General features: G+C 38.0%; 1 protein-coding gene across 14 annotated transcripts in view; it reads left to right on the top strand.

The window, feature by feature from the left end:
- Positions 1–25,991, top strand: part of GABRA5 (gamma-aminobutyric acid type A receptor subunit alpha5) — an 80,961-nt gene that overhangs the window by 34,615 nt on the left and 20,355 nt on the right. For all 14 annotated transcript variants that reach the window (XM_065547639.2, XM_005559024.5, XM_073995292.1 and 11 more), the window contains one exon: positions 11,258–11,340. In XM_065547639.2, the coding sequence (XP_065403711.1) occupies positions 11,258–11,340 (83 nt within the window). The remainder of the gene's footprint in view (positions 1–11,257; positions 11,341–25,991) is intronic.

Genomic DNA, 25,991 nt, shown 5'->3' with positions numbered 1-25,991 from the left:
GAATCATGCTGTAATGAATGTAAGTGTGCATGTGTCTTTATAATAGACTGGTTTATATTCCTCTGAGTATATACTCAGTAACAGAATTGCTGGGTCAATTATATTTCTGCCTCTAGGTCTTTGAGGAATTGCCCCACTGCTTTCCACAATGGTTGAACTAATTTACACTCCCACCAACAGTGTATCAGCATGCCCCTTTCTCCACAACCTCACCAGCATCTGTTATTTTTTGACCTTTTAGTAATAGCCATTTGACTGGTGTGAGAGGGCATCTCATTGTGGTTTTGATTTGCATTTCTCTAATGATCAGTGATATTTAGCTTTTTTTCATATACTCGTTGGTAACATGTATGTCTTCTTTTGAAAAGTGTCTGTTCACATACTTTGTCCACTTTTTAACAGGATGTTTTGTTTTTTTTCTTGTAAATTTAAGTTCCTTATAGACTCTGGATATTAGACTTTTGTCAGATGCATATTAGACTTTTGCAGATATTTTCTCCCATTCTGTAGGTTGTCTGCCTGCTCTGTTGATAGTTCCCTTTGCTGTACAGAAGCTCTTTAGTTTAATTAGATCCCATTTGTTCATTTTTGCTTTTTGTTGCAATTGCTTTTGGTGTCTTTGTCATGAAATCGTTGCCAATTCCTATGTCTAGAATGGTATTGCCTAGGTTGTCTTCTAGGGTTTTTAGATGGTTGTAGGTGTGTGGCCTTATTTCTGGGCTCTCTGTTCTGTTCCATTGATCTATGCATCTATTTTTGTACCAGTACCATGCTGTTTTGGTTACTGTACATCTGTAGTATAGTTTGAAGTTTGGTAGTATGATGTCTCCTGCTTTGTTCTTTTTGCTTAGTATTGCCTTGGCTATTCAGGCTCTTTTTTGATTCCATATGAGTTTTAAAATAGTTTTTCTAGTGCTGTGAAGAATGTCATTGGTTGGTTGATAGGAAATAGTGTTGAATCTGTAAACTGCTTTCAGCAGTATGGCCATTTTAGTGATATCGATTTTTCCTATCCATGAGTGTGGAATGTTTTTCCATTTGTTTGTATTGTTTCTTATGTCTTTCAGCAGTGTTGTGTAGTTTTCATTGTAGAGATCTTTCACCTCCTGGGTGAGCTGTATTCCTAGGTATTTCATTTTTTTTGTGGTAATCATGAATGGGATTACATTCCTGATTTGGCTCTTGGTGTGACTGTTCCTGATGTATAGGAAGGCTACTGATTTTTTATGTTGATTTTGTATCCTGAAACTTTGTTAAAGTTATTTATCAGCTGAAGGTGCTTTGGGCTGAGACTATGGGGTTTTCTAGATGTAGGATCATGTCATCTGCAAACAGGGATAGTTTGACTTCCTCTCTTCCTATTAGGATGTCCTTTATTTCTTTCCCTTGCCTGATTGCTCTGGCCAGGACTTCCAGTATTATATTGAATAGGAGTAGTGAGAGAGGGCATTTTTGTCTTGTGCCAGTTTTCAAGGAGAATTCTGGCAGCTTTTGCCCATTCAGAATTATGTTGACTGTGGGTTTGTCATAGGTGGCTCTTATTATTTTAAGGTATGTTCCTTCAATACATAGTTTATTGAGAGCTTTTAACATGAAGGGTACATTAATTGATTTTGGAAAGCTCCCTCAGCAGCTATTTATCTGAAATATCATAATTTCTTCTTCATTTTGAAGGATCATTTTGTTAGAAATAGAATTCTTGGTTGACAAGTTTTTTTTTCAGCACATTTAGTATTTCCTCCCACTACCTCTGGGCTTCTGTAGTTTCTGATAGAAATCACCTATTAATGTTACTTAGGATCCCTTGTGCATAAATTGCTTCTATCTTGCTGCTCTAAAGAGTCTCTCTTCATCTTTGGCTTTTGAAAGTTTGATTATAATGCATCTCAGTCTGGATTTCTTAAATTTGTACTACTGGAAGTTCATTGAGTTTCTTTTCCTTCATAAAATTTGGGACATTTTCAGCCATATTTTTTTTCAAATATTCTTTCTGTCCCTTTCTTCTTTTTCTCTTGTTCTGGAACTCCCATTATGCATAATTTAATACTGTTGATGAGGTCTTGTTAAGTCTGTTAGACTCTGTTCATTTTTCTTCAATGTTTTCTTTCTGCTCCTCAGAATGGATAATTTCATTTGACTTATCTTCAAATTTGCTGAATCTTCATCTTTATTCTACCTGAACAATCCACTGTTGAAACCTTCTAGTGATTTATTTACTTCAGTTGTTGTTTTTTTTTTCATCTCCTGAAGTTTTTTGGTTCTTTTCATAACTTCTTTTTATTTATATTCTCTATTTGTTGAGACATTTTTCTCCAGGTTTCCTTTATTTTCTTATTTCTTGTTTCTTTTAGATCTTTGATATTTAAGACAGTTGATTTAACATGTTTTCTAGTAAGTCTAATGCCTGTGTGTTCTCAGAGACAGTTTTCATTCATTTATTTTTCCCTTTGAACAGGCCATTGTTTCTTTGATGTCTTTTTTTTTTTTCTTGAAAACAGGACATTTTGATTATTATAATGTGGTGACTCTGGATGTTATATTCTCCCATGTCCATAGTGTTTTTTGTTTGTTTGTTTGTTTATGCCTGTTGTGATTATTGTTGTTTGCTTGGTTGGTGTGTTTTTGAGCTAATATTGTAAAATCTGTATTGTTTGTTCTATGGGGCTACTCTTTCCTTAGTTCATTGGTCAGCTAATGATTTGACAGACATATTTTTAATGCCTGAAACCAAAATTTAAAAACCAAAACAATTAAAGCCTCTCTCAGTCTTTGCAGATAGGGTCTGCATGCATGTTGAAACACTCTTTCAGTGCCTAGCCAGATAGTTTACAACATTGCTATAACTTCACTTTCTTCTTATGTGGAGTTTGAAGGTCAGCCAGACGTGAAAACTTTGGGTCTTTTTAGGTATTTTTTTAGTATGTGTCCAGCCCTGGGCATGCACGTGACCGCTTAGATTTCCTGGTATAAGTGGGAATTTTACAGCCCTTGTTCTTTATGTATACCTTTCCCCAGTCTCTTCTTTCCTAGCTTTTTGATGAAATAAATGCTTTTATTTCTTAAAGTTAAACTTTGAATTTTATTTTGAGAAAGAACCTTTCTTGTGGATTTGTGCTATTTCTCTTTTGTAGTAATTTTAAAAAAATCGTTCAGGCTTATGTGTATTTTCCTACATTTGATCTGTTAAGAAGATTTATTGTGGGGTGTGTAGATGCACATAACAAATTAAACAAAAATATTTCCATTTCTTGTCAATTGTTATGATGTCCTCCTGAGAAACATGAGCATTAGAAAAAAGCAACAGCTATGTTAATCAAAATAGATCAATATACTTTATACCTCTTTTGGATAAGAAATATATTAACATCTCAAAATTATCAAACTTATGCTGATTTTCCCAACATAAATAGGAATTGCTGACATCTTATTTTCAGTGGCCAAAAAGGAATGAGACTCCTAATAGTGAAAAGCACAGTGAAAAGTTCTAGCCCAGTATAATTCTGGTGGTTGGTCTCGTGTATCTCCTTACTACATGCAGGGATACAAAAGAAATCCATTAGCCTTAAAATAATTCATGAAATATGTAATTCAAACTCAAAGTAAGTTGTAGAATTTGGATCTATTTTTAAAAAGGAGACAGTCACTTTGTTATCTCAATAGCAGATTTTTTTAAAGCAAGGAAGTCTACAGTCTATAAACCAACACGTGGATCATTTTAGTGTATTCTTATTTGAAAGTTTTAAAATTTCAGTAATACATTAAGCTGATTTTTACAAGCTTGCCCTTCACTGAGTTTTAATTCTATTACGTATAAAATAGGTCGCTGTGCACTTTATTCTTCTAGCTCTCTGCTGCCTACTCCCCATTCCCGCCCCACAGCAGGACTTGATGTCTCATCTATTTCTTATCACAGGCAAAACCCTGCTTTGGATTTGATGGGGTCAGGCTTAGTGCTAAGGTAAAGATCCCTTAGGAGATTGGTGAACCAGGACAATCACAATGGCCAGGCCCTGAAAGAAACTAGGTCTGCAGTTCTTGTGTGGATCAAACACAACTGCAGTGGATCTACAACCGTCACAGAATGGGACCAGTACACACGTCACAGTCAGAAAAAAAGGCTAGGGAATTGCTGAACCTGGCAGTGACCTTTGGGTTCCAACATACACTGTTCCTGACTTACCAACGTTTCTGTTCCCAAAGTTCAGTTTTCATTTGGTTGACTGAGCTTCAGAATCCTTTTTTCCTTGAAATATTGTAAGCTGAAGCTAGGTTCCTAGAAAATCGAGCAATGCCTAACTACAGGTATACAAATAACACATATGGTTCATCATGATACTGATTGCATATAATAAAACAAATACATCGTGCATTCTGTTCCTTAGTAAACAAGTTTGGAGTTATTTTTATGAGCACAGCGGTACAGGGGAGAAAGGTCTAGCCAGGCAGGATTTAGGCATCAGGCAGGGCTCATGGGAAAGTTTCTGAAGGAGAAATAGGCCACCTGTATTGCTAGCATCAGTAAATTATTAAATATATATGCATGTATGTATGTATATATGTATATATTTGTATGTATGCCTATGTATGCCAGTTCTTTTTAATTGAATATTTGGATCAGTATCTCTTCATTTGCCAATCTTGATCTGAGTCAGTTGTAGGAAACAGGCCTATAATCCTTACAGCTGGGTTTCCTTTCCAAGACGTCCCAGTCATAGCACACACTGTGCTCCCTGTGCATGCTGTGAATCTCCTCTTCCATCCTTTCCAAGGATGTGACTCAGGTGTAGAGTGAAAATTCACCAGCAGCATCCCTGCTGGCGTGCTGAATAAGCCCTGCACAGATCTGCAGCTGTGAGTACACCAGAGGCACCAGAGTCAGGCTGCAGCCCAATAGAAGAATAGTGCCTACCGTCATGCCAGCTGCAGAGTGCCAAACCCTGTGTCTCCAAACCCTGCAGGCTTTCCGATGGCCACAGCTCTGGTGCACAGGAAGTTTTCTCTATTAAGCACGGGTGTGTTTTTTACAAGGCCTCTCAGGACTAGACAAAGATCGTGATGAAAGTAAGCCTTATTTCTTTTCTGTGACATCAATCTTTAGACACTGTGTCGATACTGAATTTCAAGGGTCTCTAAATAAATTCCCTATATTGCCTGAGAGTCACGGGTAGCATCTTCACAGGGAGGTCATGTTTCCAGTAATTCCGGCTGAGGCACAGCATGCTGTTCAGTAACCGACCCAGCTAGGACGCCTCGCATGAGACGTCTGTTTCATTATCAAAGTTGGAATTTTCACTGCAGTGAACGTGGTGTCAGCTACTTACAAATTGGCTAATATTACTACATTTATTTGTCAACTTTGTGAAAATGATTTCAAAATATGCATGGGACTGCTCTTCAGCACAGTAACTGCTGGTCATTAGACTTGTATGAGTTTCCTGTTGCTGCTTAACAAATTACTACAAACTTAGTGGCTTTTCAACACCAATTGATTCTCTCACAGCACTGGAGACCAGAAGTCTGCAATGGGTCTTGTGTGTCTAAAATCCAGCTGTGGGCAGGATGGCCTCTCTTCTAGCTTCTCTAGGGGACAGTCTGTGTCCTTGCCTCTCCCAGCCTCTGGATGGGCCAGATTCCTTGGTTCATGGCCCTACATCACTCTTGCTTCCGCTCCTGCCATCAGATTTCCTGCTCTGATTCTGACACTCCCATCTTCCTCTTCTACGTGGCCTCATGATGACATTTATCCCACCCAGATAAACCAGGAAAACCTCCCATCTCTAAAGCTTTAACTTCACCACATCTGAACAGTCCTTTGTGCTATGAGGGAAACATATTGACAGGTAGGAAGGGTTAGGACATGCACATCTTTGAGTACCACCATTTTGTCATTGCATCAATAGGAAATACAAATTTTGGCTTAAAACACAACAAAGTTATTGTCTTATAGTTCCAAAAAGGGTCCCAGGAGGGTACAGTCAAGCTGTTGGCAGGATTGCATTTCTTTCGGACCCTCTAGGGGAGAGGATGTTTCTTGCCTCTTCCGGTTTCTAGAGGACACTTGTATTATTAGACTCTTGGCCACTTTACACTGGCCTCTGCTTCCTCATCACATGTCTTTCTCTGAATCTGACACTCTTGCTTCCTTCTTAGAAGGAGCCTTGTGATTATATTGGGCTCCCATGGAGAATCCAAGATTATCTCTCCATCCCAAGATCCTTCAATGAATCCCATCTGCGAAGCCCTTCTGCTGAGTGAGGTAGCACACTCACAGGTTTGGGGTTTTGTGCATTGGCACACGGACATATTTGCAGTGCCATAATTTTGCCTGCCACTGTCACACCTACTGCACCGATGCAGGATTTCCATGAGAATGAAAAAGGCTTTCATTTGAAGAAGATTTTAGTAGAATTTTGGAGATTTTCTTCAGTCACCTCATTGTCATCGAACTGGTCATAGCCAAAGCCATTTTACCCTTTTTATACCTATCATTTATTTATTTCAGAGAATAAAAGAATTTTTTTTTCTTTTTTTCACACAAGAAGACTGGACCAGAGATATTAGGCAGTTTTACAAAGGTCACACAATTAGATAATAGCAAAGCTACTCTAGAATTTGGCCGTTTTACCCATCATAAAGTACTCTTCAGCCATGAGCTGCTCCTGACCAAGCAGAGAGCGCTTTCGTGAGTTTAGGACCCTAAGCCCTCAATTATGATGATATAAATCCGAGTTGAAGCAATTATCTTAAATTATAAAAATGCGCGACTGGGCATGGCGGCTCTTAATCCCAGCACTTTGGGAGGCCGAGGTGGGTGGATCACAAGTTCAGGAGTTCAAGACCAACCTGGCCAACATGGTGAAAGCCCGTCTCTACTAAAAATACAAAAATGAGCTGGGCGTGGTTGCGGGTACCTGTAGTCCCAGCTACTCGGGAGGCTGAGGCAGAGAATAGCTTGAACCCGAGAGGTGGAGGTTGCAGTGAGCCGAGATCATGCCACTCTACTCCAGCCTGGGTGACAGAGTGAGACTCCATCTCAAAAAGCAAACAAAACAAAAACAAGCAAGCAAGCAAACAAACAAAAAAACCCTTCTTCTTATCCTAAAATCAAGATGCTCTTCAAAAATGGGACATTATGCTTCAATAAGTGAATGCTTGAATGTCTTAACAGAAATTGGAAGTAAAACAGAAATGGGACCTTTGGAAAACTGGATTCCTGGGTCTTCCAGTAATTCAGTGAAGTCTTTCCACAGTCAAGTTTCTGAACCTTTTGGGCTTGATTTTCTTTATCTAAAAAGTGAGGGTTTCAAGCAGGTGACCTGGCTGTCTCTCTCGCACTGTGACGGTCACCTACAGCACAGCGGCCTTGATCTCAGCTCTGTGTGGAGGCGGCTGGTTCCACATCAAGGCATTCCACGTTTCAAGAGCCCCATGAATACAAGGCCTTCTTTCACAGAGAGATCCTTTGTGAGTGTTATAAAAGCATAGGCCATTTTTGAAATGTGTAGAGGGATCGAAAATTTAAATTTATTTCCTGACTGAGGCTGAAACAGTTCTTATTGAGAGATTTATCTGAATAAAACATTCATGTGTTAGAGGAGAGAAACTATCATAGATGAAGTATACTTTCCTGAGGTTTAGAATTCTAATTCTAAGGCGCTCTATAAAATTGGGAGAAGTCACAAGGCTCTAATAATAACATTTATTGAGATGGTAATGTAAAAAAAACTGTCTTTTTTACATTTTTACTGGAATTATTTTTTCTTTAAAACTGGCCTTTTTTGTAGATCCAGCTAAATGCTGTCCACCTGTGTTTGTGTACCCTCACTGTCCCCGCCCTTGCACGCACACACACACACACACACACACACGCTCCTGCAACATGCTAAAAGCCACCTCCTTGGTGTACATTCCTTGTTAAAATGCCATCTTTCAACATTGTCAGTGCAGTGATTTTCGGAAGGTGGGCAGTTCTCAGGGCCAAACAGCTAGAATGAAGCTCACCGTGGCAGAAAGAGTGGCTCTGGTCCCTTTGTAAACACATGGTGTTGGCCAGGAAAGGAGGAGGAACAAACCAGGAGCTGGCAGAGTGCCTCATGGGCCATTTGGGATGAGGTTTCCCTGGGGTCTGCTCTGAGAGTAGGGGCATGCAACAGAAACGTCAGGTCTGGTGCCTGCAGTGGCCTAGTGGATTGGAGCTGGACACCAGCACAGAGCAAGGGGGCGAGGGTAACTCAGACTCTCCAAGTTGTCAAGAACTCAGCCCATAGACTGGCTTCTAGGCAGCCTCCAGACCCAGTGGGAAAGTGAGTGCCTGCTGGGGGCTGGCAGACATGTTTGTGTCTGGAGAGAAGACAACCATCTCCACATCCACCCTGATGATGGCGTAGACCATGTGGGGTTGTCAGTATCGTTGTCGGGAGACTCAGAGAGTAGAGCTAGGGCTGCTGGTTGAAGTCTTCAGTAGCGCAGCTGGGCTAAGACAGTCGGGTCACTTGAAATGCCCTCCCCTCCACCCCACCTCAGACTGCTCCCGTGCGGGCCCCACGTGCTCCTGTTAGAGCCGAGGCCACAGGCCAGCGCAAAGCATGCCTCTCCTGATCAGAAGTGTTCTCTAAGCTCCCGCAGTGCTGTTTCCTCGCGTGCTCATCTTCACATTTATCGCTATGTATCTAATCTTACAGCTTTGTATACACTTCCTATTTCCCGACTAAAGTCTTCCTTCTTAAGGAAATTCTAGATGTTTTGAACTCATTGTGATTTTGTCCCCAAGAACACATCTGACCCCTTGAGATTCTCTGCTCCAGTAACTGCATCACTTGACAAATTGCTTAAATTTGCTCACCACCATATAAAGTAACCTGTTTTCCTTTGTGCTGGCTGAATACCGTCTGTATAGGCATTTTTTTTGAAGTTCTAATTTTCCTAATTCCAATAAGTTTTTTCTTTATTTACCTTACCAATTTCATAGTCTCTAATAACAGTCCTTTTTGATAATTTATGATTTAAGTGGTCAATTGCAGGCTATTTATCAGGTAAAATAATATAAAAGTCCAGCAACAGCTAATTGAAAATTACACATACAGACAGAAACACACACATGCATGCACGCTAGAATCAAATATTTAACCTTTTAATGTCACGATTATATAAAGATTTTGGTGATGGGGAAAGTACTTCTGCTCTAATGTTAGGTGTAAAGAAGACTGACTTATATACCAAGAATGAAAAGAAAATATATGTACATGTCGAAAAACTCAGGGCTAAATGAAGGTGAAATCATAAGTGAGGTGGTAGATGTTTATAATTTTCTTGTTATTCTAGGGATATGTGTGGAATATCATTTAAAAAATCCTCTCCCAGCCAGGTGCAGTGGCTCACACCTATAATCCCAGCACTTTGGGAAGCTGAGGCTGGCAGATCACCTGAGATCAGGAATTCGAGATCAACCTGGCCAACATGGTGAAACCATGATCTCTACTAAAAATACAAAATTTAGCCAGGTGTGGTGTTGGGCGTCTATAATCCCAGCTACTCAGGAGGCTGAGGCAGGAGAATTGCTTGAACCTGGGAAGTGGAGATTGTGGTGTGGCAAGATAGCACCAGTGCACTCCAGCCTGGGCAACAGAGCAAGACTCTGTCTCAAAAAAAAAAAAAAAAAAAAAAAAAAAAAATCCTCTCCCTGCCTGAATGTGAGACTTTTGTGTTGTGTTCTAGGTTATCTAACACACAGGCCTCTGTGAGTTACTCTATCTTTGGGGAAACTGTCCGTCAAAAGTTTTGGCAACAGAAGATTTCCTATCTTTGAAGGACATGGATCTTCCTTCCACTGACATGTATTTTAGTTTCATTCAGAGAATGTACACATTGACTTCTCAGTCTGCAATTACCGTGTGAATTATGTGCCCAATTTAACAGCAAAAGGTTAATCTATTTCACAGAAGGAAGTAGTAAAAGCAAAAATGGATGTTTACGTTTTGATTCTCACCCTAGGCTAATCAGGGACATTCAGTCTTAAATAACAAGGAATGAACAATAGCACTAATGTAACCTTGAATTATTATTTGCTCTAAAAACAGAATTATAACATGCACTCGAAGTTGAGCGTTTTGTATCTCCATCTTTCATTGTATGTAATCTCATTTATTTTAAATAATGGAAAGAAGAACTAAGGAACAGAAGATGGACTCATTAATAAAATTTAGAATCATCCCTAATTGGCAAAGGTGGTAGAGAAATGAAAGCACCACGGTGTGGCAGCTCTGGGAGTGCACTGGCTTCCTACAGAACAGAGCCCTGCCTATGCCGCATGTGGTGGTGCCTTTCAGGGACCTCTGCAGCCAGGGCCAGGCAGCCTGGGTGATTGTCATGGCTCCACCACTGAGCAACTCTGCGTTCTTGGCCCCAAACTCCTTAATATCCACACCTCACTTTTCTTCTTTGTATACTGAGATGGTCATAGCACCAGATTCTCCCCGTGCTGTTAGGGTGAGATGAGTCAATGCAGGTAGAATCCCTCACAGGCTGCCTGGCACAGACATGCCAGCACTTGTTACCATCACTATTGTAGTTACCGGTGACAGTGGTAGTGCTTGGTGATATTAGAATTTGGAAGACTAGGCCTGGATTAAAAAATAATAATTTGGGTGTACCAGAAGATTGTTATTACGGGTTCACTTACTATACAGTTTCATATTGGCCCATTACACAATGGTTATAGCCAGGTTCTGGTCAAAATTTGGGCATGTAGGAAAACTCTGCGCTAAATGTACCACGTGAAGTTATAAGTGAAATGGTAGATATTTGTAATTTTATTAAACTTTTTCTGTATTTTCCCATATTCTACGAATATATGTGCATTTATTCTACATTTATATTTTTTGAGCTTATAAGCCATTTTAGAAAATGCGTATGTTTTCAGTCCTGTCAAGGAAAGCTTTATGATAATGCTCAATAAGGGATAGGAAACAAGGAATAAATAACTTTTAAGGGCATCTTAAATTGTTTTACAGGCAGTAATGTATGTATAGACACACACCCTAAGCCACTGAACTGCTGAGTAGATTTGATTTAAGCGTTGTTTTTGAATGATACTCACCTACAACACAAACTTATGCAATTTGGTGGGGTAGTTCAGATAATCTCATAAAAGACATTAAATTTTAAAAGTACTTAATATGGCTTTCTGGGACATGATGGTGGCTCAGTGAATGGCTAGAGTGAGAGAGTCATTGAAAGGTCTTGATCTTTTATTTTTCAGCTTGACCATCTCTGCCGAGTGCCCCATGCAGCTTGAGGACTTCCCGATGGATGCTCACGCTTGCCCTCTGAAATTTGGCAGCTGTAAGTTATTTTCACAAGTAAGAGCCTTGGACATATACTTTGGGTATCAATTCCACATTTATTCAGAGGAATTTAGGTTCTGCATATACATAAGCACAGTAGGATGCAGTCTGTTTAAGAAGCCTGGAGAGTGTTTTGCTCTCCCCAGACTAGCTTTCTTGTTTGTAAAATGGGGTCATTAACACCTGCCACACATCACAGATTAGGATAAACTATGACAATGCCAGTGACATCACTGAACAATCTGGGATGTGCCCCTCTGGGGGTGTTTCTCCTCAGATCTCCAGCAGGCAGTTCTTTTTTGTTTTTGCATCTCAGACTACAGGTCACCTCGTCAATGGTGACCAGTACCCAGTACCCAGCCAGTGGTATTTTTTATTGTGCTGTAATCATTGCTGTGTTGACTCACTTCTTCTAGAATGTTTCACAAGAGTAACAGCCTCATCTGTCATGTTCATAGTCAGTGCTCACCCAGAACGCTCAGCATTTTAGGAAATTTGTGTTGCTTGAACAAATAAACAAATTATCTGTATCACAATACTATAGATATATACTTACACAATTCAAATAGGAATTCCTGGATTCCAGCCATTCCAGACAGAGGAATTGACAGTTGAGACAGTTGAAAAGTTCTGTGTCTTATGGGAAAATGTAATCTATTTTCTTTACTGTGACAATTAGAATGTTTTAAAATATTCTTGAAATATTTATTTCTCCAGATGTTAAATTTTGTTACACTTATTGTTTCAGCATCATCCCCACATGTGAGATATTTGGAGCAGACTTGAAATTGATCTAGTTCCCATCTTTCTTTTTACTCTTCACTTGCGCACATGCTATATGAAGTTTTCACTTTGAAAGCACAATGTTCTCGTTGAGATGAAGCATGAAAACTATGGGTTTGAATCCTGGCTCTCCCACTCCTCTGCTGAGTAACTGTGGGCAAGTTAATTAGACTCTCTGAGCCTCTCTCCTCATTTGTAAAATAGATGAGAGCTGTTGTAATATGTTTGAAACTGGCAGAGTAACACCAGTTAAAGTGTTCAATAAATGCCCATCATCATCATTACTATAAAAGTTCATTATATTTATAGCTTCTTGACAGGATGCATGTCTCATCACTATAAATCATCTCTCTTTGAACATATAATGCCTATGCAACTAAATTTTGTCTAATATTAATATTGCCACACTAGTTTCTTTAATTCTTGCCTGGGATATCTTCTATTCTTTTTTTTTTTTCCTGTTTCCTGTTTCATTATATATCCAAGTTGAAAAGTTCTATGCCTTACTGGAAAATGTAATCCATTTTCCTTACTGTGAAAATTAGAATGTTTAAAAATATTTCTGAAATATTTATTTCTCCAAGTATTAATTTTTTTACACTTATTGTTACAGTTATTTTTCCCTTCCTCTTTAAAAAGAAACATCACTTGTTGAAGAGACTATCTTTTCCTCATTTTTGTATTCTTGGCACTCTTGTCAAAGATCAGTTGACTGTGTATGCATGGATTGATTTCTGGACCTTCTATTTTGTTCCATTGGTCTCTATGTCTGTCTTTATGCCCATGCCATACTGTTTTAATTGCTGTAGCTTTGTAACATATTTTGGAATGCCTCCAGCTCTCTTTTTTCCCCAAGATTGTTTTAGATATTTGGGGATTTTTGTTATTTCATATGATTTTAAACATTGCTTTTTCTATTTCTATAAAAACTGCTGCTGGAATTTTGATGGGCATTGTATTGAATCTACAAATCACTTGGGGAGTGTGGACATTTTAATAACATTAAGTTTTTCATCCATGAATGAGTGGTGTATTTCCATTTGTTTGTGTTTTCTTTAATTTATTTCATCACTATTTTGTAGTTTTCAGTGTACAGATTTTTCAACTCCTTGGTTAAGTTCATTAATAAGTATTTTGTTCTATTTCATGCTGTTTTAAGTGGGATTGTTTTTCTAATTTCTTGTTCAGATACTTCATTGTTAATATATAGAAATGGAACTGATTTTTGATGTTGATTTTGTATTGTGCAACTTTAATGAATTTATTGACTAATTCTAACAGTCTTTTGGTGGAGTTTTTAGGGTTTTCTGTATGTAAGATCATGTCATCTATAGATAGGGAGAGTTTCTTCCTTTATGATTTGTATGTCTTTTAGTTCCTTTTTTTGTGGAATCGTCCTGGATAGGTTCTAAAGTATTATACTGAATAGAGGTGGTAATGGTGAGTGGGCATCTTTGCCTTGTCCTGATGCTAGAGAAAAAGTTTTCAGTTTTCCACCATTGAGTATGCAATTCACTGTGAGATTTTCATATGTGGCATTCATCATATTGAGGTAATTTTTTGCTATTCCTTGTGTACCAAGAATTTTTATCATGAAAGGGTGTGGAATTTTGCCAAACACTTTTTCTGCATCTACTGAGATGATCAAATGATTTTTGTTCTTCATTCTCTTAATTGTATTACATTTTGTTCTTCATTCTCTTAATTGTAATGTATTACATTAATTGATTTTCATGTGTTGGACCTTCTTTGCATCCCAGAGATAAATTCTGCTTGATATAAACCTCTTAATGTATTGTTGAATTCAGTTTGTTGAGACTTTATTGAGGAGGTTGGCATCTATATTCATCAAGGACATTGGCCTCTTGTTTTCTTTTCTTGGAATATTTTTGACTGCTTTTCATATAAGAGTAATGCAGGACTCATGAGTGTGAGTTTTGTTCCTCTTTAGTTGTTTTGAAGAATTTGAGAAGGATTGGATTAAATTCTTCCTTAAATGTTTGGTAGAATTCACTAGTGAACTATCTGGTCCTGGGCTTTTCTTTGTTGGGAGGTTTTGATTATAGATTCAACTTCCTTACTAGTTATTGATCTATTTAGACTTCCTGTTTCTTCGTGATTCAGTCTTAGTAGATTGTATGTATTTAGGAATTTACCCATTTCTTCTAGATTATCCATTTTATTGGCATATAATTGTTCATTGTTGTCTTTTACAAATCTTTTCATTTCTGTGGCATCAGTTGCAATGTCTCCTTTTATTTCTAATTTATTTATTTGACTTTTCTTTTTTCTTAGTTTACATAAAAGTTTGTCAATTTTATTTTTTTTTCAAGGGTCAAACTCTTTGCTGATTCTCTGATTCTTTTTTATTGTTTTTATATTCCCTACTTCGTTTATTTCTGCTCTAATTATTATCTTCCTCCTTCTACTACATTCAGACTTAGTTTGTGCTTCATTTTCTAATTCCTTGAGGAGTTGTTTATAAATTTCCCTGTTGGTGCTGCTTTTCTTATATCCCATAAGTTTTGATATGCTGCATTTTCAGTTTTTGTCTGTTTCAAGATATCTTCTAAGTTCCCCTTTGATTTCTTCTTTGGCCCATTAGTTGTACAAATGTGTGTTGTTAAATTTCCACATATGTATGAATTTTCTAGTTTTTCTTCTGCTGTTGATTTCTGGTTTCATTCCATAGTGGTAGGAAATTTCTGTCTTCTTAAATTTATTACATTTGTTTTGTGACATAAAATGTGAATGTTCTGTGTGTGCTTTAGAAGAATGTGTATTCTGTTGCGGTTAAAGTGTTTTGTGTATGTCTGGTGTTGTTCCAGCCCACTGTACCTCTTTGTTGATGTTCTGTCTGGTTTTTCTATCCATAACTGAGAGAGAGGTATTGAAATCTCCTACTATTATTGCACTGCTATTTCTCCCTTCTGTCCTGTCAATGTTCGCATTATATTTTCAGTTGTTCTTACATTGGGTGCGTATTTACTTATAATTGTTATATCTCTCTGGTGAATCAGTCTTTTTATCATTATATATTGTTCTTATCTCTTGTGACAGTTTTTAACCTAAATTTATCTTGCCTTATGTAAATATAGCCACCCCTGCTCTCTTTTCATGGCCCTTTGTCATGAGATATCCTTTTCCATCCCTTCATTTTCAGTCTATGTGTGTCCTTAAATCTACTGTGAGTTTCTTGTAGACAGAATAGAGTTGTGTAATCCCAGTACTTTGGGAGGCCGAGGTGAGTGGATCGCTTGAGCCCAGGAGTTCAAGACCAGCCTGGGCAATGTGAGAAAACACCATCTCTACAAAAAAAAAAAAAAAAAAAAAGTTTTAAATTAGCTGGACATGGTGGTGCATGCCTGTAGTCACAGCTACTTGGGAGGTGGAGGTAGAAGGCTCACCTGAACCTAGGAGGCAGAGGCTGAGGTGAGCAATATTTACCCCACTGCACTCCAACCTGGGCAATAGTGTGACACCCTGTCTCAAGAAAGAAAGAAAAAAAACACAAAAAACAGAGTTGGATCTTGTTTTCTTATCCATTCAAACTCTCTTGTGTCTTTTGATTGAGGAGTTTAATTCATTTACATTTAAAGTAAATACTGATTGGGAAGGATTCACTATTGCCATTTTGGTAATTGTTTCTATTTGTCTTTTATTTCTATTGCTCCTCTTTAACTCTCCTGCTGTCTTTGTGCTTCATTAATATTTTTTTGTATTGATATGCTTTGATTCCTTTCTCTTCTGTAACTTCTATAGTTATTAACTTTGTGGTTACTGTGTAGCTTACATAAAATACCTTAAACATGGCTGAGTGTGGCAGTTCACACCTGTAATCCCAGCACTTTGGGAGGCTGAGGCGAGCGGATCACGAGGTCAGGAGATCGAGACCATCCTGGCTAACAGTGAAACCCCATCTCTACTAAAAATATAGAAAAAAAATTAGCCAGGCATGGTGGCAAGCACCTGTAGTCCCAGCTACTCGGGAAGCTGAGGCAGGAAAATGGCGTGAACGTGGGAGGTGGAGCTTGCAGTGAGCCAAGATCGCACCACTGCACTCCAGCCTCAGCGATAGAGCAAGACTCAATCTCAAAAAAAAAAAAACATCTTAAACGTGTAACAGTCTATCTTATGATAATATCTGAACTTCAATCACATATAAAGACTACACATTCACTACTATTTCCCACACACTTATTTACATCCATTTATATTGTGCATCATTAAAATTTTTAGTTATAATTATTTCTAATACTTTTGCCTTTTGACTTTTATATGAGAATTAATAGTGACTTATTCATCATTGTACAATAATACAGTATTCTTTATTTATCTGTGTATTTACCTTTCCCAACAAGTTTTATACTTTCTTATGCTATTGTGTTGCCATTTAGCATTCTTTTAACTTGAAAAAACTCTCTTTAGTATTTCTTGCAAGTCAAGTCTAGTGGTGATGTGTACTTTCTGCTTTTGTTTTTCTGGAAAAGTTTTTGTCTTGCCTTCATTTTTGAAGGAGAGTTCTTCCAGGTATACTGTTTTTCAGCACTTTGAATATGTTTTATCATTCCCTGCTGTCCTGCAAGATTTCTGATGAAAGAAATCCACTCATAATCTTATGACATGACTGTAACAAGTGGCTTCTTTCTGGCAGCTTTGAAAATTCTTTGCCTTTGACTTTTGACAATGTGTTTATAATGTGTCTTGGTATGGATTTCTCTGGGTTTGCCTTATTTGGAATCCTCTGTACTTCCCAGATCTGTTTCTCTATTTCCTTTCCCAGATTTGGAAAATTTCAGCCATTATTTCTTTAAATAAGCTTTGTTGTTGTTGTTGTTGTTCTTTCTCTCTCTCTTCTCCTTTTAAAACTCAGTATACTTATTAGTCACTTGATGGTGTCCCATAAGTCTCTTAAGCTTTCTTTTCTCTTCTTCGTTCTTCTTTTTGCTCCTCTGACTGAATAATTTCTGCTGACTTACCGTTAAATTCATTGATCTTTCCTTCTACTTGATCTAGTCTGCTGTTGAATCCCTCTGAGGAATTTTTCAGTTCTGTTATTGTATTCTTTAGCTCCATGATTTCTTTCTGGTAATTTAAAAATATTTGCTGTCTTTTTATTGAAAATTCACTTTGCTCATATATTGTTTTCAGTAAGTATCTTTATAATGGTTATTTTAAATTCTCATCAGGTGAATTATATAACTCCATTTCATTAGGATCAGTTTCTGAAGATTCGTCTTGTTTCATTTTATTGAACATATACCCCTGTTCCTCATTTCTTTATATTCTGTATTTGGTGTGCACATTAAGTAAAACGTTCACCTCTCCCAATTTCACAAACTGGCATTGTACAGGGAAAGACCTTCACCAGTCCACCTTTGCCAGAGATTCTGGAGGCCTCTCCAACCTTGGCGCTGGTCAAACTCACTTCCTTTATTCTAAGCAGCTCCTAGGCATCTAGGGTATGCTGGATCCCACTAGCACTCAGAGACAAGCAAGACTGAAACCAGTTCCTCAGACAGCCCTCAGAAAAGCTGTCTTTCCGTGTTTTCTGCATCAGGTCATATAATCATGTGAGTTTTCTTTAGCCAGTTAAAATGGTGGGTTACATTCCTGCCTTGCAGCCCTGGAATAAACTTTATTTGGTTATCACATATAATTATTTTTATGTATTGTTGAATTCAATTTGATAATATTTTGTAAATGAGTTTTTGCATATATATTCTTTTTTATAATATCTTTTGTTTTGGCGCCAGGGTAATCTTGGCTTCATAAAGTGGAAAGTATTCCCACCTATTTTATTTTCTAGAAAATACTGTATAGAATAGGTGTTGATTTTTTTTTTTTTTTTTTTTTTGAGACGGAGTCTCGCTCTGTCACCCAGGCTGGAGTGCAGTGGCCGGATCTCAGCTCACTGCAAGCTCCGCCTCCCGGGTTCACGCCATTCTCCTGCCTCAGCCTCCCGAGTAGCTGGGACTACAGGCGCCTGCCACCTCGCCCGGCTAAGTTTTTGTATTTTTAGTAGAGACGGGGTTTCACTGTGTTAGCCAGGATGGTCTCGATCTCCTGACCTCGTGATCCGCCCGTCTCGGCCTCCCAAAGTGCTGGGATTACAGGCTTGAGCCACCTCGCCCGGCCTAGGTGTTGATTATTTAAGATATTTGTTACAATTCTTCATTGAAACCACCAGGGCTTGAAGGTAACTGTTTAGGGAGATATTTATGCTTTAAATTTTCTTAGTGTTTAAGACTGTTTGAATTGGGTACCTCTTATTAGGTGAGTTTGGGTAAATTGTGTTTTCTGAGAAATTGGTTCATTTTATCTAAGTTATATTAAATTTGTGTAGAGTTATTCATAGTTGTTATATTACTGTCTTGATGTCTGCAGTGTCTCTAGTGTTATCTCTTATTTCTGACGTTGGTAATTTGTGTTACTCTCTCAGCAAGATTGATAGAGGTTTGCAGTTTTATTGATCTTATTATTTGTAGCTTTTTGTTTCATTGATTTCTCTATTGCTTTTCTATTTTTTATTTCACTGATTTCTGCTTTCATCTTTTTATTTTCTTTCTTTTGCTTACTTTGCATTTAGTTCGCATTTCTTTTTTGTAGATTCTTAAGGTGGGAACTTATGTTATGATTTGAGATTTTTTTCTCTTCTAATGTATGCATTTAATGCTATAAATGTTTCTATAGCACTGCCTTAACTGTTTTGCTAGAATTTTTAGTCGTCGTATTTTCCTTTCATTCCGTTAAATGTATTTCTAAATTTCCCTTAAGACTTTCCCTTTGACCCGCATATTGTTTAGATATATGTTATTTAGTTTCCAACTGTTTGTAGATTTTTCTGTTATCTGTCATTGACTTCTAGTTTAATTCCACCATATCCAGAGAATGCCCTCTGTGTAATTACAATTCTTTTAAATTTTTGAGGATTGTTTTATGCACAATATGGCCTACCTGATATTTATTCTGTGAACATTTGAAAAGTATGTGTAGCTTGTGGTTGCTGGGTGGATTGTCTACAAATTTTGATTAGATTATCATGATTATGATGGCGCTGAGTTCACCTCTATCCTTGATGATTCTGTCTCATTGTTATGGATCAGTTCTTAAGAAAGGGGCACTGAAATCTTTAGCTGTAATTGTCTGTCTATTTCCACTTTCAAGTTAATCAATTTTTGTTACACATATTTTTTAGCTGTGTTATTTGGTGCATACACATATACAATTGTTGGTGTCCACTATTTAATATTTCTCTCTGTCTCTGGAAAATTTTCTCTGCTTTGAATTCCATATAACTTGATTCAATGTGGCCAGTCTTGCTTTCTTTTGATTAATATTTGAATGATAAATATTTTTTCATTTTTTTACTTTCAGCCTCTATATATCATTATATAAAAAGTGAATTTCTTGTAAATAGCATAGCTCAGATTTTTAAATTTACTTTTTCTATCTTTTAATTGATATATTTACACTCTTTATATTTAATGTAACTATTGAGATGTTAAGGCTTAAATCTGCCATTTCTTTGGCTTTCTGCTTTTTCTGTGTTTTTATTTCTTTGTTTTCTTTTGTCTCTCTTACTGTGGACATTTTTTACTCTTCCATTTTGATTTATTTATAATGTTATCATGTGCACATTGCTGTATAGCTTTTTCAGTGGTTCTTCTAGGTGTTACTTTATTAATTAATTAGTTAATTAAAGAGACAGGGTCTTGCTTTGTTGCCCAGACTGGAGTGCAGTGGGGTGATCATAGCACACTGCAGCCTCAAACTCTTTGCCTCATGCAGTCCTCTAGACTCAGCTTCCCAAAGTTCTGGGATTATAGGCATGAGCCACTGTGCCTGGCCAGCATTACTTTATATATACAAAATTTATAGCTGTCTACTGTATACTCATTTTGCCAGTTCAAGTGAAATAAGAAAACCGTACCTCCCTTTATATCCCTTTACCTTTCCCTAATTATAACACAGTTGCCTTAAACATTTCCTCTACATACATCTTGAACCACATCAGAGACTGTTGCAATTTTTGCTTGAACTTTCAAACTTAATTTTGAAAACTCAATAGACAAAGGAAGTTTTATTATATTTATCCATATTTTTACTTACTGTGTTTTTTTTTCCTTCTCGGTGTTCTAAGATTCATTCTTTTATGGTTATCTTTCTGTTAAGCAAACTTTCTCTAGCCATTATTTCAGGATAGGTGTGCTGGCAATAAATTGTCTTAGTTTTTATTCATCTAAGCATGTCTTGACTTCTGCCCTTGATTACTGAAGGATATTTCACTGGATATAGGATTAAGCTTTGACAGTTCTTTTGGCACTTGAAAAATGTGCCACTTCCTTCTCCAGGTTTCTGATGAGAAATCTGCTGTCTTTCAGATCTTTTTTTCTTTATAAGTAAGGTCTCATTTCTGCCTTAAAGACTTGTTTTTTCTTTGTTTTTAGTATTCAGAAGTTTGACTATGATGTTTATTGGTATAGGCATATGATATTTATAGGTTTATTGGTCTACACCAGTAACCTTTTTGGTGTGCTTGTTTGTTTCTGTAGGTTTCCGTCAAGTTTGGGAAGTTTTATGAATTAATTATTTGAACACTCTTTCTGGCCCAGCCTGTTTCTGTTCTTCCCTGACCTCCAAGGCGTGGATCTTAGCTTTTTTGTTATACTCTCACAAGTACTTGAGGACCTTTTCATTTCATCTATTTTCTTTCTGTTTTACAGATTGGACAATTTCTGTTGTTCTCTCTTCAATTCTCTGATTGTTTCCTTTTTCCCCTCCATCTTATTTTGTTCCTCTAAGGAACTTTTTATCATGGATATTTTATTTTTTTATTCTGAAACTTCCTTTTTTTTTTTCCCTATAGCTTCTGTTTCTGTGTTGAGACTTTCAGTTTTTTAAAAGTTTGTTGCAAGCATGTTTGTACTTGGTCATTGCATCATTTTACAATGGCTGCTTTAAAAACGCCTTTGTCCAGTAATTCCGACATCTCTGTCATCTCTGCTTTGGCATCCATTGATTTATTTTTATTCAGTTTGATCTCCCTCACTCTTGGTTTGACGAATAATTTTCTATCATAACCTGGTTATTCTGTATGTTATAATACAAGGCTTTTTTTTTTTTTCTCACTGTTTTGTCAGGGGAAGGTGCGGTACAGCCTCATTACCACTGGTTCAGGGTGAAATCAGGTTCCAGCTTAGCCTCTATTGATCCAAGAGTGCCTGGGTTTCCTTGTTAATGCTGGTGTGTACAGGACTTCCAGATCCATGCTAGGCCTCGACTGATACTTCCCTAGATGAGAGGAGCTGGGGTGACTTCCGCTTTCCACACAGCTTCCACTGACGCCATATGCATGGCCTCATTACTGCCAAGCGGTGGAGAAAATTGGAACATCTACTAATCCTTTGTCATGATTCCCATAAAGAGCAGGAGGGAGTTGCACCTACTGGTTTAGATGAAACTCCAGGCTTCCCACATGGCTTTTATTATCACTGGGGGATGGGATGGGCCTCACTGCAGCTTGGCAGGAATGAGTGTCCTGGCCCCTTACTATGTGGCCTTCTCTGGTGTCACTCCGTCAGTGGGTTGGGCCCCTGGTGAGGGCAGGAGTCTTAGCTGTCTGTTCAGCATTTGCTGGCCTGGAATGGAGTAGGGCCACGGTTTTTTTCTGGGATGCTTGGTTGGAGTACACTGGCCAGTGTCTAAAAGTTTCTCGTCCTACTAGGTTGCACCCTTTCTGGTCCTGTGGTTAGACACACAGGCGTCAGTTTTCGTTTGGCCCATTGGTGTTTCCAAGTTGCCAGTTTCTTTAGCTTCCAAACCTGGGATGTGTAAGACACTGTTTGCAGCTACCACTGGGCCATCCCTTTGGTCCCAAGGCCTATCTGCCTGCTTCTTTCTACCATTCAGATTTTTCCTACATTTATTTTATATATAATATGCACTTTTATTTATAAACATAAATATGTGATATTTATTTTTAGTGGGAGGAGTAGAGGAAAATGCATTTTCATCTTTCTGAAAGTGGCAATCCCCCTAGATTTGTTTTCATTTTAATTTATACTTCTTGTGGTTTGCTGAGCCTCTTGACTCTAAATTTGTCTTTCACCAAATTTGAGGCATTTTGACCATTATTTTCTTCTAATATTTTTTTTTTCTGTCTCATCTTCTTTCTCTTTTTTATGTGAGGTTCTAATCACATGTACTGTTCCTTTTGGTGTAATCCTATAGATCACTAGGGGTGTGTCCATGTTTTTCACCATTGTCTTCCCTCTCTATTTTTTATATTGGATAATTTATATTTAGTGCCTCAAGTTCACTGACTCTTTCTTCAGTCATTTCCAATCTGCTCTTAAGCCTAAACAGTAAATTCATTATTCAGTATATAATATGTGTCAGGTTTAGAATTTGTATTGGATTCTTTTAAAGTTTCAATTTCTCTACTAGGATTCACTGTTAGTTTTTTATTACAGCAATTTTTTATTATAAAGTATTACATATTCTCTTTTGTATTCTGAAGCATATTTGTAATCGCTACTTTGAAATTCTCATATGCTAAATCCATCATCTGAATCCTGTTGGGATTAGTCTGCACTGATTGCATTTTCTCTTCAGCATAGGTCCTTTTTTCCTTTTTCTTTTACGTATAATAATTTTGAATTGTCTCCTGGATATTTTATTGTTACATTGCACAGGCTCTGGATTCTGTTAAATTTAAAGTGTTCATTTTATTTATTTGTTTTTAAGCCAGTTAACTTGGCTGAGTGTGAACTCCCAGCTCTGTCTTTCCTGTGGCAGGTAAGCCCTGAAACGCAGGTGCTTCTTGCCCTGGAGTTGGGCTCATAGAGGCTTATGCTCCCCGCGTGCATAGCATAACTGAGAGGCGAGTCAGAGATCTGGGGAGAGATTGTGTACATCTGTATACATCACTGTGGGCCTCCCTTGTGGCTCTTTCCCTTCTAGGATTTTGCACCTCACTCTCCAGCTGCTGCTTTGATAGTTCCAGCCTCTTTAGGTTCTTCAAGCTAGGGAGACGGAGGGATCCTATCTGAGCATCAGCTGCCTTACAGCGCTGACCCACAGCGTCTTAAGTGAAAAGCCGTTCCTTCGTCTAAGTGGCAACTCCCGTCCGTTTCTGCTTGTCTTTGCGTCTCTCTGGGGCTTTCAGGGAATAGTTTTTAATCTGACATCCAGAGATAATGGATGTTACCTAATAGCAGGCGTTCTGCCATTCCTGGACGCGGAAGCTGTTTTGATTTCAAGAATTTCGTTTTATATTACTTCCATCATTACAAAGAGAGTTTTGGAATTAGGAGATGAAGTATACGTGATGAGCCAAAAGTTAGGTTAGATGGAAATAATTCAACATTTTTCAAACTATGATCTTTAAATGTATACAGAGATTAAGATACACATTTATTTGAGGGGACCAGTATAATGGAAAGGGACTATCTCTGGGATTTATTGAAATCATTTGCTCCCATTGGGTGGCTGGGAACATCATTACTTGGAACAAAGGACCTCTGAAGATCCCTGAGGCCTTTCATTTGGGAATCACTGATTGATGTCTTTGAAAGAAAATTACTTGTTTACATCCTCAGAGGAAGTGGAGTTGTACAACTTGAAATTATGCCACTCTTTGTATATGAAAATTATGCTTTTGATGTGATCAAAAACAAAACACTCAAAGTCAAAGATGATTATCTTTTTGATCATTGGTTAAGTTCAAGTCAGCGTGATACCCAGATGTAATGCTCATGGTGAGCAGGGCAGGTAGCACAAAAGTAAGTTTTGGTAAAGAAAAACTACGTGATGACCTGATTATTTCCTAAATTATCATATTTAACAACGCACCAACTGCAGTTAAATCATTTATCACACTCAAAGTTAAAATACTCATTGAATGAGAACTCTTCACTTTCTATATTCAATCACATAAAATAAGATTTATATTATATATAAGAAATAAAACCAATAGAAGTGTTTCTTGCACTCAGTAGGAGTTTTGAACTCTTATGTCAAATTTATTTTTATCTGCCTGCTACTTTTTTTCTTTTTTGAGACGGAGTCTCGCACTATCACCCTGGCTGGAGTGCAGTGGCGTGATCTCCGCTCACTGCAGCCTCTCCTTCCCGGGTTCAAGGGATTCTCCTGCCTCAGCCTCCCAACTAGCTGGGATTACAGGTGCCCGCCACCATGCCCAGCTAATTTTTTGTTTGTTTGTTTGTATTTTTAGTAGAGTCAAGTTTTCACTATGTTGGGCAGCCTGGTCTTGAACTCCTGACCTCGTGATCTACCCACCTTGGCCTCTCAAAGTGCTGGGATTTCAGGTTTGCACCACTGTGCCCGGCCTGTCTGCCTGCTCTTAAGATTGATTTGATTTGCTTCAGAGGTTGATAATTCATTTATATTTACTGTTAATATTATTACTATGAAAAACAATAAGAATGATTTTATTCATATGTCATGTATTGTGTGTATACTGTTGACCAAGAGCTAGAAAACTGTACACACTTCACCTTCCCTCAGTTATATGATTTCAACTCAGTACATGATAATTTTAAGAGAAGAATTGCTATTCAACAAAGATTTTTTCTTTCTTGTCTTTCATCTTTTCGATTTACTAAAAATAGATGCTTGGCCAACTTGTTCACTTATACCATTGGCATCTGAGCATGCAGAGGCTAAATGTGATAGTATAATGAGTTTCAAATTACTCAATTCAACAGTTCTCTGCTATTAGGAGACAAAGGAACGCAATATGTGTCATTATTCTCATGAGCCACGTGCTCCGGTTTCTCTAATGCAGAGCTGAATTAACAGACATTTCTGTTATTGCTATCTCTACGCTCAAGAATGCCAGCAAGTCTTGAAATTAGTCTCAGCTTACAAAAGGATGTTTCTCAGTCCATAAGGAAATTCCTTAAAGATAATGGCATGGTGTCCATTTGGAAGCAAATACTTAAACACGACAAGACTATTTAGGAAAAGAATATATTTAGACTATGTCATTCATTTTATTTGTGGAGTGATTCATTAAATATTAGCTTAAGTCATGAGATGACATCTGGATTCACGAAAATACATACTAAATTAGAACTGGAAGCTTCTTTGGTAGTTATCCAGTGGAGAGAATTTCAGGAAATGAGGGGTGAATCTCACTGGAGTGAGCTGCTATTCCATTCAGACACATGAATTATGCCTGCTGTTGCATTCATCATCCCCAGTTTCTACTGACTCAGGATGAGCGTGGATGACCCAGAACTCAGGTTTCTGAATGCCTCGTGTGAACATGTTACAGTCTCAACACTTGTAGAAACACACTGAAGTTTGAACTGTGTGGTGTCTGAATTTAGATTGTTTCAACAATCACGTTGATGTGCTAGTTACCCTTGGTTGTCACTGGAATCTGAATGTTTGTCTCCTCCCCAAATCATGTGTTGAAACCCAATCCCCAGTGTAGGAAGAAATGTGGCCCTTACAAGGTGATTAGGACATGAGGGTGGGGTCCTCCTGTGTGGGATTAGTGCTTTTATAAAAGAGGCCCAGAGAGCTCTCCCGTCCCTTCTGCCATGTGAGGACAATGAGAAGGCACCCAAGCAGACTAAGACAGTTACCATCTAAGAGGTACTCTGAGTGTTGCTTTAGTCTGGTCTGGCTGTTATAACAGAATACCATAAATTGAGGGACTTAAAAACACCAGAAACTTATTTGTCACAGTTCCAGAGGCTGGGAGGTTTTGGATCAAGTTGCCAACAGTTTCAGTGTCTGGTGAGGGCCTGCTTCCTGGTTAAGACAGCACCATCTCACTGTGCCCTCACATGGTGGAATTCCCAGGGGCACCTTTTATAAGGGCATTAATCC

This window comes from Macaca fascicularis, chromosome 7 (assembly GCF_037993035.2).
Source record: "Macaca fascicularis isolate 582-1 chromosome 7, T2T-MFA8v1.1".
In the NCBI taxonomy this organism is placed as follows: domain Eukaryota; kingdom Metazoa; phylum Chordata; class Mammalia; order Primates; family Cercopithecidae; genus Macaca; species Macaca fascicularis.
Note: the sequence above shows the minus strand (reverse complement) of the source record. Positions and strands in the feature narration are given on the sequence as shown.